General features: G+C 32.1%; 1 protein-coding gene across 3 annotated transcripts in view; it reads right to left on the bottom strand.

Moving 5' to 3' along the window:
* The window catches only part of DYNC2H1 (dynein cytoplasmic 2 heavy chain 1), a 290945-nt gene that overhangs the window by 218908 nt on the left and 54705 nt on the right, over window positions 1-17332 (bottom strand). For all 3 annotated transcript variants that reach the window (XM_033120671.1, XM_033120672.1, XM_033120673.1), the window contains exons 37-46: window positions 15584-15783; window positions 14064-14328; window positions 12647-12854; window positions 9876-10005; window positions 6926-7081; window positions 5534-5793; window positions 3878-4124; window positions 2818-2969; window positions 1667-1811; window positions 176-278 (exon numbers count right to left, since the gene is read on the bottom strand). In XM_033120671.1, the coding sequence (XP_032976562.1) occupies window positions 176-278; window positions 1667-1811; window positions 2818-2969; window positions 3878-4124; window positions 5534-5793; window positions 6926-7081; window positions 9876-10005; window positions 12647-12854; window positions 14064-14328; window positions 15584-15783 (1866 nt within the window). The remainder of the gene's footprint in view (window positions 1-175; window positions 279-1666; window positions 1812-2817; window positions 2970-3877; window positions 4125-5533; window positions 5794-6925; window positions 7082-9875; window positions 10006-12646; window positions 12855-14063; window positions 14329-15583; window positions 15784-17332) is intronic.

The raw sequence follows: 17332 nt of genomic DNA, 5'->3' as shown, positions 1-17332 counted from the left end.
AATGTTTAAATTTAATGTTATTTTACTTACAGTTTTTAAAATACTACAGTTACAATACTCATTTAATGTATCCATTACAAACAATATAGAGCATAAATATACGCACACAAACACAGATACCCTGTGGCATTCTAAAGAAAAATAAGTGATTTGAACTCAGGAAAGCAAAACTTACCTCCCTCTAAATCATATCTGAATAAGCCAAGAACCCATTGGGTAAGGATACAAGGAGTAAAGAAATAGTGACTATAATCATCAACTGTAAATTTGGCCCGCACCTAAAAAAAAAAAATTACAATAAATGCTCTACTTTCTTAAATGTATAATCATGTTATAAAGTTTTCGTTCACCTTAGACTCACAGGAATGCCAATTTCTACCAACAGGTGGAACTGCATTTCAAAGTAATTGATAACCTTAGTTATCTTGTAGATTACATTTAATGTAGTTAAAAACATTATCTAAGAGGGGTTGTTCATAAGCTTCAACAAACTGCCAAAGATTGTCCATGGCAAAAAAATAAATAAAAGGCTAAAAAGTACTGCTAAAGAAAGAAATTCAAACCTAAGTTTTATAAAATAGTGGTTGCAATTCCAGGGCACTCATAGGTCTAGGTAAGACCCACTTTCTAAAGTCGGGAACCACCGAGCTGTCTTATGTTCAAGAAGCCACTGAATTTTAACATAATCTAAGCATCGCTCCTCAAATATATAACCATAAAGAGTCTGCCCCTTCCTCTCTATGGACGAAGCCACCGCTCTTATTCGGGCCTTGATCACAGAACATTGGCACTAATTTAGAAAAAAATATATAAGGAATTTCTTGTTCTCTAACTCATCTTTCCCCATGTCTACTCCAATTTTACAAAATGCATCTTCCACAAACACTTGCATAACTTGCACATGATATTCCCTTCACCTAGGAAGACCTTTCTTTCATCTCCAGCCACTTTGTGAATTTCTATTCATTTTTCAAAGTTCGGATCATATTACCGCTCTCCTTAGCAACTAACTACCACACACAACAGTTACTCCCTCTTCTTTTTTCTCTGTAACTTGTTCATATTGTTGTTATACTTATCACACTGTATTAATAATTTATTTATATGACTAGGTCCCTCATTAGACTGAAATTCCAAAGAGATTCAGTCATCTTTGCATCCCTAGGACTAACCCTGGAAAGATAACGTACACAATAAGTGTCTTCTGGCATCCTTAATGCCTATTTTCAAGTATTATCTCACTTTACCAAGAAAGGATATATTAGATATTTCCTCACAGGTAACAGGAAAGAAGTAAACGTCAAAGACTACTTTAGGATTTGAAGCCTGGAAGATAGAAACTAATAGAAGTCAGGAGAAAGATCTAGTTTTGGGAAGAAGAACTCCATTCTAAATATGCTAAATTTGAGCTGACAGCAGAATAACCATCCACCCATGATTCATTCAGTCAATATTTCAATGGCAATTTGAAACTGTTCCAGGGAATATAACAGTGAATAAAATATACAGAGCACAGCCCTCACAGAGCTTACTCTCTAGTAAAACGGTCTAGTGAACAAAAGGAAAAGAAAGCCTGAGCATCAACACAAGCCAAAATTAAAGATAATACTTCGGAAATGATACAAATAGGCATGAAAACTACAATATACTGTAAATGAATTTATACCTGTTCATACACTTGTACCATAGATCCTGCTAAGAGATAAATTTTTGATGAAGAACCCCAAATAGAATGATTCTTCAGATTTTTATGTAGAACTGGTTCCAAATATGCTCCATAAATTGTTTGTAATTGTTCTCTTTCTGGGTAACTAAAAAGGGGCATATAAGAAAAAAGTTGAAATAAATCAATATTCTAAATTATTATTTTAATATTAAGTTAGAGCAATGGTTTTCAAATTGTGCCATTCTGAGACCTAGATACCCTCCAAGGTTTACCCAAGGGGTAAGGTCCCTATTCTCATTTCAACCAAATTAGATCCCTAACTATCTGTTGTGAAATACTGAGGGTCGTAACAGAGGATTCCAATGAAATTACTCAAAACACATAACTGTTTGAAAAACCACTGATCTTTAGAAAAGGCAAAAAGAAAAATTTTGCTTATGATAAAGCATTTTGAGTTATGTATAGCCTGTATAGAGAACAGTAATCCATCTCACAACTATAAAAGTAGAACTAATACAAAAAATAAAATCAAACTCCAAAACTAAATTCTATCTCATACAACTTAAGTGGTGGCTGTAACATTTCTGAAAGAAATTAAAATTATCACGAAAACATAAAAACAAGATTTTATAAGGCAAAATGTAACAAAGGAAACAGTGTCGTAACCATGAAATTCAGAAGTCCTGTAAAGATGATGGACCATGTAGATGGATACACTAGGAGTAATGCTATCAGGCACTAACATAACTTAACTCTACTTTGTTCAGATTTAAACTCTCTTTTTAGTCACATTCATAACATTGGATAGTATTTTTGTGTTATGAAATCCATAAAACATTTAAATCTAATATCTACCATTCAGATTCCTGATATTGACATTTTAGAACAGAGACAATACAAAACAGTTCTATTTTATTTCTAATACACAAAAAGTGCTGATTAAAGCCTTTATTATCCTAAATTATTGCCTACAGTTTGGGAACAGCAGGAAAAAAATTAAGAGCTTTAGTTTGACTATTTGTGGAGTCTACATTTTGAAGAAATATCATTTATGGATACCTTTAATAAAATGCAAATATATAAGATGTCTCCCACAAAACAAAGCAAACAAACAAAAAAAAACCACAAAGATTTAAAGCTAAGTTACATACTCTATGGCACAAAGACGAACAACAGAAGTAAATCTGGTAGTAAGCTTATGTCTTCCCAGTCTTCCTCCAGCTGACATAGAAGCCACAATTTGAATGTTTTCTAAACCAACCCATTCCAAATTTTCATCATAAAATCCTTGGTATGTCAATACCTATTTGAAAATAAATTTTAGGAGTAAAAGTTTAATGCTTAGGATTTTCTAATCATGACATATGTTTGCATAAAATTCAATTGTTTCTAAATGCATTCATCATCCTCTACCTAACTCAAGAATTTAAGATTAAAATTTACTCTAAGTTCTTATATCATTGAAAAATAACACTGTGCATGACTGTGTTCAACGTTAGCTGAATTATCCTCATTATACAAATGCTTTTCTCCAGATAGTATAAATCCACCAGCAATTATCTAAAAAAAAGTGAAAAGAAATAAGAAAAAGTGTGAGGAAAAACTTTTGGTTTCTTTCTATAAATATTTTATTATATTCTGTAGTTATATATTAAAGCTAAATTTGAAGCTATGTAAGCATAATAAGCTCTAATTTAGAATATAGTTTCTAATGTGATGCAAATCACATAAAAAAATAAAATCTTCCACACTGACTGAAAATGTATGGTCTCCAATACTTACATAGGCAAAGAGGGAGATTACGAGGCTAAAGCAGCCAGAAAGGGGCATGACTGGGGAAGTCTAACTGCTCTCCAAAGAATGAATACCTAAAAAAATGCAGCAAAAACTTCCCCAACTCCAGCACCATTCTCAGCTTCTGCTTTCCTCCATCTTTTAGGAATAAAGGATATGTAATAGGTATAGAATAAAGGTTGTTTTTACTCTTCCTGTCATTTATCAACTTGATGTATTACTACCTTCTAAAGGGAGGACAATCAAAAAAAGGAGCGCTGGAACAAGACTAAGATGCTACGAGAGTTTAATTTCCACGACATGCTAGATGGAGCTGCCTCTAAGGAAGAAAGCCGAAGATTTTCTATCTATAAGAAAAGTTAATGAAATTAAATTGGTTTCCAATTATTTCGAAACACTTCAAGTGATAAGACTCACCTGTTGCAGGAAAGCTATCAAAGTACTGGTCCCCCATTTATCAAGCTTGGGTAGGTTGATATCTTTTAAGTATAAAACAAGTCTTTCACAGTCTTTTGGTCTGTACACTCGCCCAGTATTAGTACTAATAACCATGCAAGTCTGGCTCAATTTCTGCAGGAGATGTCGAGATGTAGTTTGTGCACTACAATGAACTGTAGCAATTTGAGTGGACCGAAGCTGGGAAAAGGCATACCTGAGCAGCATCCTATGAAAGATGTATGACATTTGACTTTCAGAATGCAATCAATAAAATATTTTATATTCAATACAAAAATTTCTATTTTATAAATATTTCAGTTTCTAAATTATGAATGATGAGGTTTAAGGGGAAGATGGTAAACATGAATATGGTTTCCATAACTATCAAGGTAATTTTCTAACGTTTAGACTAGAAAAAAATTAATTCACATTTTAAGGAAATCTTGGGACTCCTTCAGTGAAAAAAAAAATCAAAGTTCACAGAAATAATTTTGTTTGGTAAAGTATATACGAGGTGTGGACAATTAAGTTCATGAATTTGTTGCAACAACGTTGCTAACTTTTTTTGACATCAGAGGAATTATTCATTATGAATTTGTACCATCGGGACAAACAATTAACCAAGTTTACTATTTGGAAGTGCTGAAAAGGCTGCATGCGCAAAAGTCAGACGACCTGAACTTTTGGTCAACAATTCATGGCTCTTGCATCACGACAACGCACCAGCTCACATTGCACTGTCTGTGAGAGAGTTTTCAGTCAGTAAACAAATAACTGTATTGGAACACACTCCCTACTCACCTGATCTGGCCCCCAATGACTTCTTTCTTTACCTGAAGATAAAGGAAATATTGAAAGGAAGACATTTTGATGACATTCAGGACATCAAGGGTAATACGACGACAGCTGATGGCCATTCCAGGGAAAGAGTTCCCAAATTGCTTTGAAGGGTGGACTAGGCACTGGCATCAGTGCAAAGCTTCCCAAAGGGGAGTACTTCCAAGGTGACTGTAGTGATATTCAGCAATGAAGTATGTAGCACTTTTTTTAGGATGAGTTCGCGAACTTAATTTTCCAACCTTGTATATATAAAAGACATCAACTGTTTCCCCTTAGTGGAAGGAGAGATTTTAAGACACTAAGTTCTCCAAGTTAAAAAAAATTACTATGATTTTACAGAATTTTTAAATTACTGCTAGGAATGTGAAATATTCCATGTATCCTTTATTTCCAGAAATTATACTCAGTAGGCATTAAAAATAGGCTGAATGTAACTAATTAAAAGCTAGTTTAAAATAGACAGCTAACTTCAAGATTCATTTTTTTATAAATAAAGCAAATAGTAATTTGTGAGTATATCTAAGGTATTCATTCTTTGTGTGATTGTATGCATAGATTCTTTGTATAAGTATCTTCTCAAATTGCTCTCTTTCCATTAGAGAAAACATAACCTGGCAGAAAATATGACATATTCTTTTCAATAGTCATATTATTTTTACAAGTAGTGACAATGAAGAGTCCTTCATGAAAAGGGCTAACCAAAAGAAAGGTAACAAAAGCTGTTAAATCATTTTAAAAGATGAAACGAGCATAAATCCACAATATGCACCTCAACCAATATTTTTCGGCTCTTACCCTTTGCCACATCCTTCTGGTCCTACAAGAATAAATGGCTGCTTAGTGTGAGAACTTAACCAAGGTTTGAAATAATCTAGACCTCGTTGCATGTCTGGAGTCTGAATGACTGGGAGATGCTGGCCATTACTGAAATCATCAGCAGTCAAGTTTTCTGGCTTTTTCAGCACATAAGATGCTAATCGTCCTCTACTGGAATCATAGTAGGTGTCCATTGGTTTGTGCGAGTCTGGAGGGGATTCTCGTGCCCAATTAAAAACCTTAAGAGGAAAAAGTCGTGATAGGTTTTCACATACTCCAAATAGAGCATGTGAAATTGTAGCTCTTTAAAATAAAGGTACCAAAGTGAAACATCTTAGTTCAAAAAAAAGTTCACATACACAAAAGCTACTATCCCTGGGAATTAAAGTAACATTTTATCTCAAGCATTATTCTCTATTATCAGTTAAGCAAATAAATGTCATCCAGTTTACATATACACCAAGGTACAAATATATTTACCTTTTAATTGAGTTTCTTGTCACTAAATTACAAATTACACAATGCAGGAATCCTAACATTTCATTTCCACCATATTCTGTGCCCAGTCCAGTGATATCACCACTGTTCTCAACCAGTTATTCATCTTTCTAACTCTGAGAACTGTTATTTGCACAGATATAAGAGTAAAGCAGTGAGTTAGCCTCTTGTGCTACTCTTCAACACCTTTATTCCGAACTTTGGCAAGAGAATGTCTGCTTAAAAGCAGCATATATATGGCACTGATTGGTAACAATGAGAATTATCTGGCAACAGAATGACCATGGAAATGTAAACCAAATACAGAAAGCAATAAATGATGGTATCAAAAAAGGAACAAAATGATAGAAATGCAGAAACATAATGTTGGAGCCAATTCAAAGGAATGTATGTTCAATTATTTCAACAGAGGCCAATAGGAAGAAATCCCTTAATATGCAGAATTCAGTTTTACCTTTACATGTATTTAAGGAAAGATTTATAATGATTAATCCATCCTAGCACCCTAACTGCTAAAACTGTTCTGGTTAAACAAATAAGTAAAAAATATATTATTCTAAGATTAAAATGAATGAAATAATTATATTTATTCATATAGCTAAGTAGGTTCAAAAATGTCTAACAAAAAAACATGTTCCAAACTTTAGCCTATTAAACTATAATTTTATATCATAAACTAATTCAAAAGAGAAAAATAAGTATACATATGAATGTATGTACATGTATATAAATCCATTATTATTATACTGAACACAATTTCAAAATTAAAAAGTTCTATACCTTCCAGTTATAAGTCACTGTATTTTGGCAATTAAAAGTCGATGAAAGTTACAGAAAAATGTTGACTGAATATAGGCTTTTAATATGCATTACCTCTTTGGTGAATTCCAAACGTGATTTCATGTTCAAATTTCCACCCAGGCCCCTTATGAGGTTAATAATAAACTGGTCATGATCTTTGCATCCATATAGATGTGACAAACCATTCATCACCGTCCCAACCAAACTTGTTTCCACCACATAGTCATTCTGTTAATTAAAATCCATAGTAGAGACAAAAGGCAAATATTAACTTAGAACCATACAGATTGATATTCATACGTCTTTTCTAAGGATCACCTTTAAATTTATTCCTCTATTTAGTTGTAGAAAGTTTAGATTTCATTCAATATATATACAAACTTTGAAAATAAAAAGTAATCATAAAAAACAAAATAGTATATTTCTAGTTATAAGCACTAGAGTCCTCAAATAGCTACATGATTTGTTTACTTCCTAAACCTGAAACACATAAAAGAAAAGGTAAATCAATGAGCACTGGTATGAAAAGAATAGTTCATTTCCTTTTGCTGTTAAAAAAGAAGCAAGAGGCAAGGGCTTGATTGACAGCACTGGACAAGCAAGTCTAATAAAAGCAGGTGTAAATGAAAAAGCATTTGGTTCTTTCTCTCTACGCAGATTTTAAAATGAAACTTTTGGGCTGAGGTGGTGTAGATGATTTTGATCTGTGGTCCTCTGGGGCCCTGTGTAACTGCCAAGTTAGGAGTTAGGAGGGGAAAGGATTCTCATTAATCTGGAAGTATTTATGCATTAGAATCTGTATTAGATGCTAAGTATTTGAAAAGAAAGGGTGATCTAAACAGAGTACTACTTGTTTTTATGGAATTCAAGTCTAGTAAAGGAGATGGTTAACAAGTTGTGGTAAGAGCTTCAGAGCAGCAGAACAGAATGTTCTGAGAAAGGGTAACTCAGATTGAAGGCTCAAGGCCTCTTTGAAAAAGGTGACATTGAAGCTAATATCTGAAAAATGAGATCTATCAGGCCAGGAAGAGAATACAACATATGCATAGATAAGCCACTGGTATAGTTACAGAATTAAAAGAAGCTTATGCCTGAGTAAGCAAACGAAGAGTGGTTTAAGTCCGAGAGGCAGGCAAGGGCCAGCATGTGTAGAATTATACAGGCAATGGTAAGGAGTGCCAATTTTATTTTCACTGCCTTTTAAGTGTTTTTAATTAAGAATGTAAAATGATCCAATCTGCATTTTTAAAAAACCACTGCCTGAATAAATATTTTTATGAGAATAAAGAAATGGGAGGCAGAGCAGGAAAGAGGGAGATGGCTTAGGCCATGCTAAGAGTTCTAGGCTCTTAAAGGCAAGATAAAAGAAACCCACATATTTCCTTCTAGAATGTCTAATTTGCTAAATTAATACAAGAAAGCAAAGCTCTAGTTACAAATAAAATCAGCATTTGACCAAAACATCCATTGTGGTATATCTCTCAGAAACTGAAAATGGTGAACAACGTACAGAATAAGAAAGAAGGAACCCTCAACACATAAAAAAAATTTCAAACAATAACAGGGAACTGACCTCAAGACAGAATCAGTTTATTTTCTAACTGAATCTTTAGTATCTACTCTACGGCTTAATAATCTTACCCTGTCACCATTTCTACACTCACAAACCCCTATATATCAATATATTCCATCTAGTATTATATTTCTCATTCTAACATTAACAGCATGCAAGTAGATGGCCTCAATATATTTGGATTTTCCAGCCTTGTTAGGCTCTGGATGTTTTACAGTAATGAAGTAACAACGTATCAACTGAAAAAGTGCTACAAACTAGGCATCAGGTATTGAACTGAGCATATATACTCTCATTCTTTCACTATTATTATCACCATACTTGGCTCTGAGGACACAATAAGGAGTAGGATAGTCTTGGTACTTGCCCTCAAGGTCCTCATAGTTGAATGTAAGCAATTATAATAGCTAGAAGACATTGTATGTTGCTGCAGAAGCAAAAGGCGACACCTCAGTCAGACTGAGGGCTGATGGGAGTTGTTCTTTCCCTAAGACCTCCAGGGAAAACTATCTCATTTGCATCATTTCCCACAATTTCCTATTCCTCCATCTTCCATCTTTACAAAGTCAGAAAAGAAAAAGGTTAAGAAACTAAAGTGAGATCTCCACTTTTCTTTGTCTAGTTTAATCCCAAAGTATTGACCTCTACATCAAGTTCAGATTAACAAATACTACAAAAAAAACACCTCATTGCTATTTATTTCCTCTATTTTATGTTTACATTTTTCATAAAAGAAATGACATTAAAGAAAAACCAAGAAAAGTTGAAAATATGTAGAATATATGAAAGCCCTCTATTGTCTTCTTTGCATGTTAAACTTCTATTTATGCTTCAAATTCAAAATTAAGTGTGATCTCCTTTTTAAAACTTTCCTAGAAGACAGTAATACTCTCTTCCTCCTGTTATATTGTGATTATCTTTTTTCATGTCATTTCCCTCCAATAGACAAACCCATCCTAAGAAAAGGGATTGTCCTGTTAATGCTCACCTCTCACAGTCTCATCTAGTGTTATGCTTGACATATAGTAGATATTAAATAAATTGGTTAAATACACAAATGTTTTAATAAAATTATAAATAACTGACCATCCTTTTTCTACTTTAGTAGTACCTTGACATTGTTTTTAGCATGACACATATGTATTTACTGACATAGTAAAATGTGACAAGATGGATTTGCAATTAAATTTAGAAAGTCATTCCATCATTCAAGATTTTTAGGTAAGCAGAGCAAGATATTATAAATGGGAGAATTAAAGTGTTTTAAGACTAACATAATAAAATGTTATGCCAAGAGATCGATAGGAACAACAATGAAAACATCTATCTCTTACTACCCCCCATGTGCTGGCAGAGCTCTACTAAAAGGCAATCTATATGGAAGTGACACTCTTAACCATTATATTTCTCACCTAAATTATTAATTATGAAATATTATGGTTAATTTACCTGCTTTAGAACCCATTGTAAAGCTTTTCCAAAATAATTTCCAATCCAGTTTTCCAGGTTACTCCTGTATTTCGAAGGCTGATTCCTCAACCAAGATTTTATCAGAGAATTAAGATCTGTCTCTTCATCACTGAAACAGATAAACAAACACATAAGAAATTACTTAAGAAGAATTGTCAATTTACATTCAAAACAAATTTCTGCTCCAGTAAACATTATTCTAAACATGTGTCCGCTAGTACACAAGAGTTGACTTTAGTTACTTCCACATATGTATGTGTGTATACATTAGTTACTTCTATACATGTATATGTATATATATATATACATATACATGTATATCATAACTAAAGGTATCATTTTCTGTAAAATAAAGCAAATAAACTTCATCTACATTATTATAAATACAAATTAAGGAAGGATTACATATCCACAGGTTAGCCAAAAAGTAGACTAAACCCTTCCTACTCAAAGTATGATCTGGTTGTTAGAAATACAGAATCCCAAATCCCATCCCATACCTACTGAAGCAAAATCTTCATTTTAACAAAATCCCTGGGTGATTCAAATGCACATTAGAGTTCAACCTGAACTGCATATTAATACAGATCTTCAAAAATATTTTTTTTTATTTTTCTCTATCCCAAAAAAGCCAACTACAAATTCCCATGACACTATTGAAAATCTTCCTAAAGTAAAATACAACTCTTAAATATATAGTGATGGAAGGAGAACTGACTCTGGGTGGTGAACACACAATGGGATTTATAGATGATGTAACACAGAATTGTATACCTGAAATCTATGTAACTTTACTAACTGTTGTCACACCAATAAACTTTAATTTAAAAAAAAATACAATTTTAGCAAAGCATTAATTATATGATTAACCTCCAATGATTGATATTAAATATAATATTGACATCTTATTCAAAATTACATATTACATAATTACAAAAAAATTGTAGTTAAAACAACTCACAGGTTAATAATTTTAGAATTGACAATAATTTTAATTAATAATTTTAGAATTGACAATTTATAATTCACAATTTTGTCAGTTTTCCTTTTCTAACATTGTTTCATAGCAACACTATTAAAAACTGAGCCCTTGAATTTTTCTCACATTTCTATCCATTCTAACAAGGAAAAGGAAAATGGAAAGATTAAAGGTAAATATTCCAATTACATTAGATAGGCTCAAAACAAACAAAAAACTCTAAGCTCCTTCAGAATAAAGACTGTTGTCAGTGGTATCTCCTCAGTGCCTATGGCAACTACACATCTTGGTTTGTCCAAGACGATCCTGGTTTATACCAGTTGCCCCAGAATAACTAATATTAATAGCATTCGCTTTCACTATTAAAAGGTCCTCATTTGGCCTACTGCATAGCCAAGTGCTCAATAAATATGTACTAAAGAAATGAATGAAACCTAAAACCAAAGTACAAACTAATCAAACAGCAACTAAAAATATTAATGCGTATTAGTATTTTACATGAAATCATATGTATTCATTATGCCTCTCATAATACATATTTGGTTCACCAAGAATTTTCAAACATCTATAGCGATATGCGGTCTTTTGTTTCTCTTAAATATCCATGGCATTCTACTTAGCACTTATTTTAGCTCTATTCTATTTTGTATTATAATTGTTGTTCTATTTATTTTATCTCCTCTATTTGAAGGTACACTCCATAAAGATAAGCTCTCCATAAGTATTTGTTTTATACCTTTCTTGTTTTTTCTCTCCTAAAATGCCTAACGTAATGTCATATACATAAAAAGCATTCAATAATTATTTTAAAATTTAATTATAATCTTTTATCCTATTTTTCTCACAAGATTATATGAATACATGGAATAAATAAGATAAATTGTGTGAGTTACTGCTACAAAAGCTATAAACCCAGTGTTATCTTATATTTTTAATAATTAATACCTCAAAGTATTAATTGGAGTTCATGACAAATTTAATATAAAGTTTCTACGATACTATCAAAGTAAGCAATTAATTAATTTTGGAAACTAAATTTGAACCAAATTAATAACACTATCATGTGTCACACAACACCTAAAATGTCTTGAAATAGCCCTAAAAGAGTCGAGCACTTTATATTGACTGATAAATATCAAATTCTAAAACATGAATTCGAAAAGTAAAAGAAAATATTCTAATTACTCATTTTGAGCGATAAAAAATGGCTTAAATGTCCATGTTCTGCTATGTGACTACTGTACATAGTATCTAAAATTAGTTTATTATTCATTTTTGCTCTTTAAACCTCTTCCAAATACACTGAAGAAGAAAGAAAACATTAAGTAAAGAGATTCCAATTTGTAAAATAAAAGATTGGACCATTATTTAAACCTAGATTAGTCCTAAATTTCTATGAATCCAAGATTCTACAATTAAAATACTGCTACTTAGCCTCTAGCTCATAACTAGTATGTTCACTTCCCTGAACTCAGTCATAATATTTAAATAAAATAGAAAAAAGAAAACAAATTAAATACTTGCTGTTTCACTTAAGCAAAAAAAAATAACTATTTAGTAATTGTGATATGACTAAACTGCTGAAACAATTAAATTGCAATAATACAGGAACTCTGAATGAATTAACAGACCAAAAAAAAAATAAGTTAATCAAAAATAAGGAAACAAATTATATATTATTTATACAACACTTATTTCACTCAGCTATGAAACCAAAATAATACTTGAAGAATATTCTAATATAGTATATGCAAATGCTCTTATGGTTTACCTTAGAAAGATCATTCCCATTCTAGATATTGTAGCTGGCGAGGCACAACTTAAATCATGAGTTTCAAATACAAAGTTAACATTTGGGCCAAACTGAATCCTTTCTCCACTGGGCATTGTGAGTAGTCGATTATCATCCAGAACAGAATTCAGAGATTCTATCCATTCAGGGTCAATATCACCATCACAGATTATCCATGAGCTGACATCTATTTTCAAACCATAAAAGTAGAGGTAAAATAAAAAATGTATGCAGTGATAATAATTAAAAATAAGGAATAAAATAATTATCTCATTCTTTAGAAGAAATTTCCATAAGTATTATTTTATATTTCTAAAACTGAAAAATAAAGAACAAAAAGTTGAACAAGTTGAAATTTTTCATGCGACTTTGTACTACAAATGTGCTAGAGAACACATGGACAATCCTAGCTCAGCTGGCCAAAGACCGAGTTATATATCCCATGATAATGCTCTATCTATATACATACAGAATTGAAATCTCACTAAAAGAAAACAAGGTGTGTAAGACAGTTATTTCTATTCCCACATTCTTCAGACCTTTGTCTTCTACCACATCCTAAGAATCTATGAATGCTTGCTGTGTAGTATCTCTTTAAGAAAATATAGGAAACCCACTCTTTAGTTCCCTGTATGAGAAATACAAAAATTTGCCACTGTCAAATTTATTTGATACACAAAAAGGTGACTTCAAAGAGAAGTAGTGAACAAGTTTTGTACACAAGCCTTTCTATAAGAAAAACCTTTTTAATCCATCCTTCCTAAAATGAGAGTGGTTGTACTTAGTGGAATATTACTGACTATGTTGAAAAAGAAAAGGCTACATTGAAAATCCCTTTCAGTATCTTAGAATTCTAAACCTTTCACTCACTGGCTTAAAATAACAATTATAATTAAATTATGATCTAACAAAAAGTAGCAAGTCTTCTCAGATCCTGGCCCAAAACTCTCTTAAACACCAAACCATAAAATTTAGACCAGGAATCTACTATTTTATGACATAAACTTTCAAAATCATTCAAATCACTGTATTCAAACTGATGAACTAAAAGTGTTCGCACACATACCAATTTTAACCCTAAATAAAACTTTGTCATCTTGCTTATTTATGAGGCATTATGATATCAACTCAGCAGTCAAAGATTTTATATTTATTCAGTAAATTAATCTAGTGGTGGATTTCAATTCACCCAGATTACTCTGAGTTTCTATTATAATCAAAGTTGCTACAGAGTATAGGTCAATATGATAGCACGTCTTTACTTTATCCAAAGTAAAATATCAATGTACATCATTATAAAGCAGTTTATGGTCATGTATAAGATAAGAACAGCATTATAGATAAGACCTTAACCTCTAAAATTAAGTAAACAATGAATCACACAACAAAGACCAACCTTGAGGTTCTCGAACTACTTGGCGAGCACTGTTTGTCAAAACACCATCAGACCATTCCCTTGTATCCATGTCAATATGGCCTAATAATTGATGTCTGGGCATAGCTTTGGGATTCATGGTATATTGTTTTACTACTTTGCCAATTTTACAAAGTGCTGCCCTTAACATTCTCCAAAGAGTTGATTTTCCAGCACCGCTTGGACCAACAATAACAACTCCCATTCTCTGGCATAACTGTTCATACAATTCCAAAGCCTTCTTGATCTAGTAGAAAAGAAACATGTTTGTGTATCATTTATAGTGTACAATCATACACAATTCTGCTCTCATTCCATCATAGTTATTCTATTCTAAACATATAAATAAAGGCCTTTGATTTTTTCCAGTGGAAGACAAAGCCTTAAATAAAAGAATACACATAAATAAATCTGAACATATGAGTATTTACTATGTGGTCTTTAAATCCAAGATTTCTTTAAAAGAAACATGCATGTTTTCCAAGTTATTTGATACAACATGTTCATGGTTTTCTTCACTCATTCATTCAAATATAATACATTCATTATTTTTTCACTTGTTCATTTATATCCTGTCTCCCTCAAAAAGAAAAAAAACTTGTGAAAAAAGTGTTCATTTTGAACATGTATTTGTGCTGCATAAAAACACTTAGTAAAAGAACTTCTCGGGGCGGCCAGTTAGCTCTGTTGGTTAGAGCGCAGTGCTCATAACACTAAGGTTGCCGGTTCAGTCTCCACCTGGGCCACCGTGAGCTGCGCCTTCTACAACTAGATTGAAACAACTACTTGACTTGGAGCTGATGGGTACTGGATAAACACACTTAAATAAAAGTTAAGGAAAAAAAAAGAACTTCTATGAAATGTCAAAATGAAACTAAGAATAATCAAACATATATACATATATACATATATATGTACATACAGAGGATGCCAAAAAAGGTATACACATTTTAAGAAAGGAAAACTATATTAAAATTGTAATACTCCATATATACCAATAACAAAAGATGAATACAAGTCACGTTTGACTTCTCCAATTACAAGACGTGCTCAAAGTGGTTACCATCAGCGTCCAGACACTTCTGATTACGGCAAATTACTTCTTGAGCAACGTTGACCAAAGTGTCCACTTGTATACATTTTTTGGTACTCATAGTATATATATATGTATGTATATATATATGATCTATTATGTTCCAGGCTCTGTATTAGGCACTAGGAATAAAATAGTGAGCAAATATAAACATGGATCCCATCTTTCATGGAGTCTACTATCTGGTGAGGGAGAATCAGTATTAATCAAATCTACAATTAAACATTGAATAAGTATATATAACATAGGGAGGGGACCTCATCTGGACTTGAAGATCAGGGAAGACTTCCCTGAGCAAGTGAGATTTAAGTTGAAAGATGAAAGGTAAGTTGAAAGATAAAGGATAAAGATAATAAGGAATTAACCAGGAAAAAGGATCAATATATTATAAAATATTCTTGATAGTTACCTGATTGGGTATGATTTCATAATTGGCCTCCTCAAAGACTTGCTTTAACGCAGTACTCAGTTCATCATATTCTACTTCTTTAAAGTCAATTCCAGGAAACACATCTTTAATCAGTGCATCAAACCGAGTGCAATCAGCAAATGTGAACTTTGACATTGTATTAAGCCTCAATGCTTGTACCACAATATGATTTTCATTAACTAGAGAAAAAGTTTCATTTTAAAATTACTAGTTATGAATTCAATGACTATAAAAATAGTATTTAACTGCCTTGATATACATTATTAGTAACTAAAGGATGCACTAAAATTCAGTAGCATGTAAAGACATATGCTATCAAGTGAACTGGCAGGCTTACGTCACTATCTTTTTGACTGCTGAAAAAATAAGTATCACTAAGTAGAGTCATGAGTTCTCTTCCATCGAATTTGAATCCCAGGTATCCTCAGATTTCAATTTAAAAAAAATGATTATCATTTATATTTGCACAGTACTTTACCATTTTGATGGGATCCTTTTAATACTGTATAAAGTAAGAGAACTAAGAAAACATTAGTATTATTATTATAATTTTGCATATGAGAACATTAAATATCTAAAAGTTTAATGACTTACCTGAAAGAGCACAGAAGTATTATGTAACTGGGATTTAAAACCAAATCAACTAATTCCAGATTCAAGGATCTCATCAAATATACCAATATTGCCTCCCAGAGATTTTATGTCATACGACTAAAAACTAACAAATGGGGCAAAAATCTTCGATCAGCCTTGCTCAAAACTGGTTCATAAACCCATTCTTAAACCAAACATAAACACTAATATGATTGCCAGATTCTTATTTTTGTCAAGGTTATTAGCTGCTGATTGGTAAGACATACTAAAGGCAAGAAACTATTTTTAGTCGGTATTTCTCTATAATTGCTTAACATTTCTATGTTTAAGTTTATATATATATATATATACATATATATACATATATACATATATATACATATATACATATATATACACATATATACATATATACATATATATACATATATACATATATATATATAAAGAGACTTGGCTGCAACTAGAGTTTATTTCATGCACTGAACTCATAGCTAAGCAGTCTTTATATACTACAGGTATGGTTTAAATATCTCTTAAAAATCATTAGAGAGACAGTTGAAAAATAGTTATTTCATACTTCACCAAATAACGGTATCTGCCCTGGCACATGCCCACCTACGAGCTAAAGTAGCTTCCTTTTAAGATGCATACTTTAGAGTCAAAATAAGCAATTTCATGTAGTCCTTTTTGCTATGCTGTCTTATTTTCATAGTGTTTTACCTTAATTTTTAATAGTAACCTGAAGAAGCTGAATATTCAGCCTTTCATGAAGGCACAGACCCATGGGTGGGGAGAATAATTTATTTCATATAAATGGAGGAAAAAGTGGTAAAGTATAATAAATATACATGAATCCACAGTGATCTAAATAAATGATTTAATAAATACATAAATGGCGAAGAAAGACAAATCTTTACAGAAGAGTTTCAAATAACAGTCCTTCTCTAAGAGGTGGAACTAATCCTTGCCTTCCCACTTTGAAGATAAGCTAGATATAGTAATTAGCTTCCAAAGAGTAGAGTAGGAAAAGGGGAAAATAACTTTACAGTGGAGAAACCTGACAAACACTAAGGTAAGTGATAAAGGTGAACGTCCCCAGAGGTATCACGTGGTTATTATGTGGTATCGTCC

The sequence above is a fragment of the Rhinolophus ferrumequinum genome, chromosome 11 (assembly GCF_004115265.2).
Source record: "Rhinolophus ferrumequinum isolate MPI-CBG mRhiFer1 chromosome 11, mRhiFer1_v1.p, whole genome shotgun sequence".
Taxonomy (NCBI): domain Eukaryota; kingdom Metazoa; phylum Chordata; class Mammalia; order Chiroptera; family Rhinolophidae; genus Rhinolophus; species Rhinolophus ferrumequinum.
Note: the sequence above shows the minus strand (reverse complement) of the source record. Positions and strands in the feature narration are given on the sequence as shown.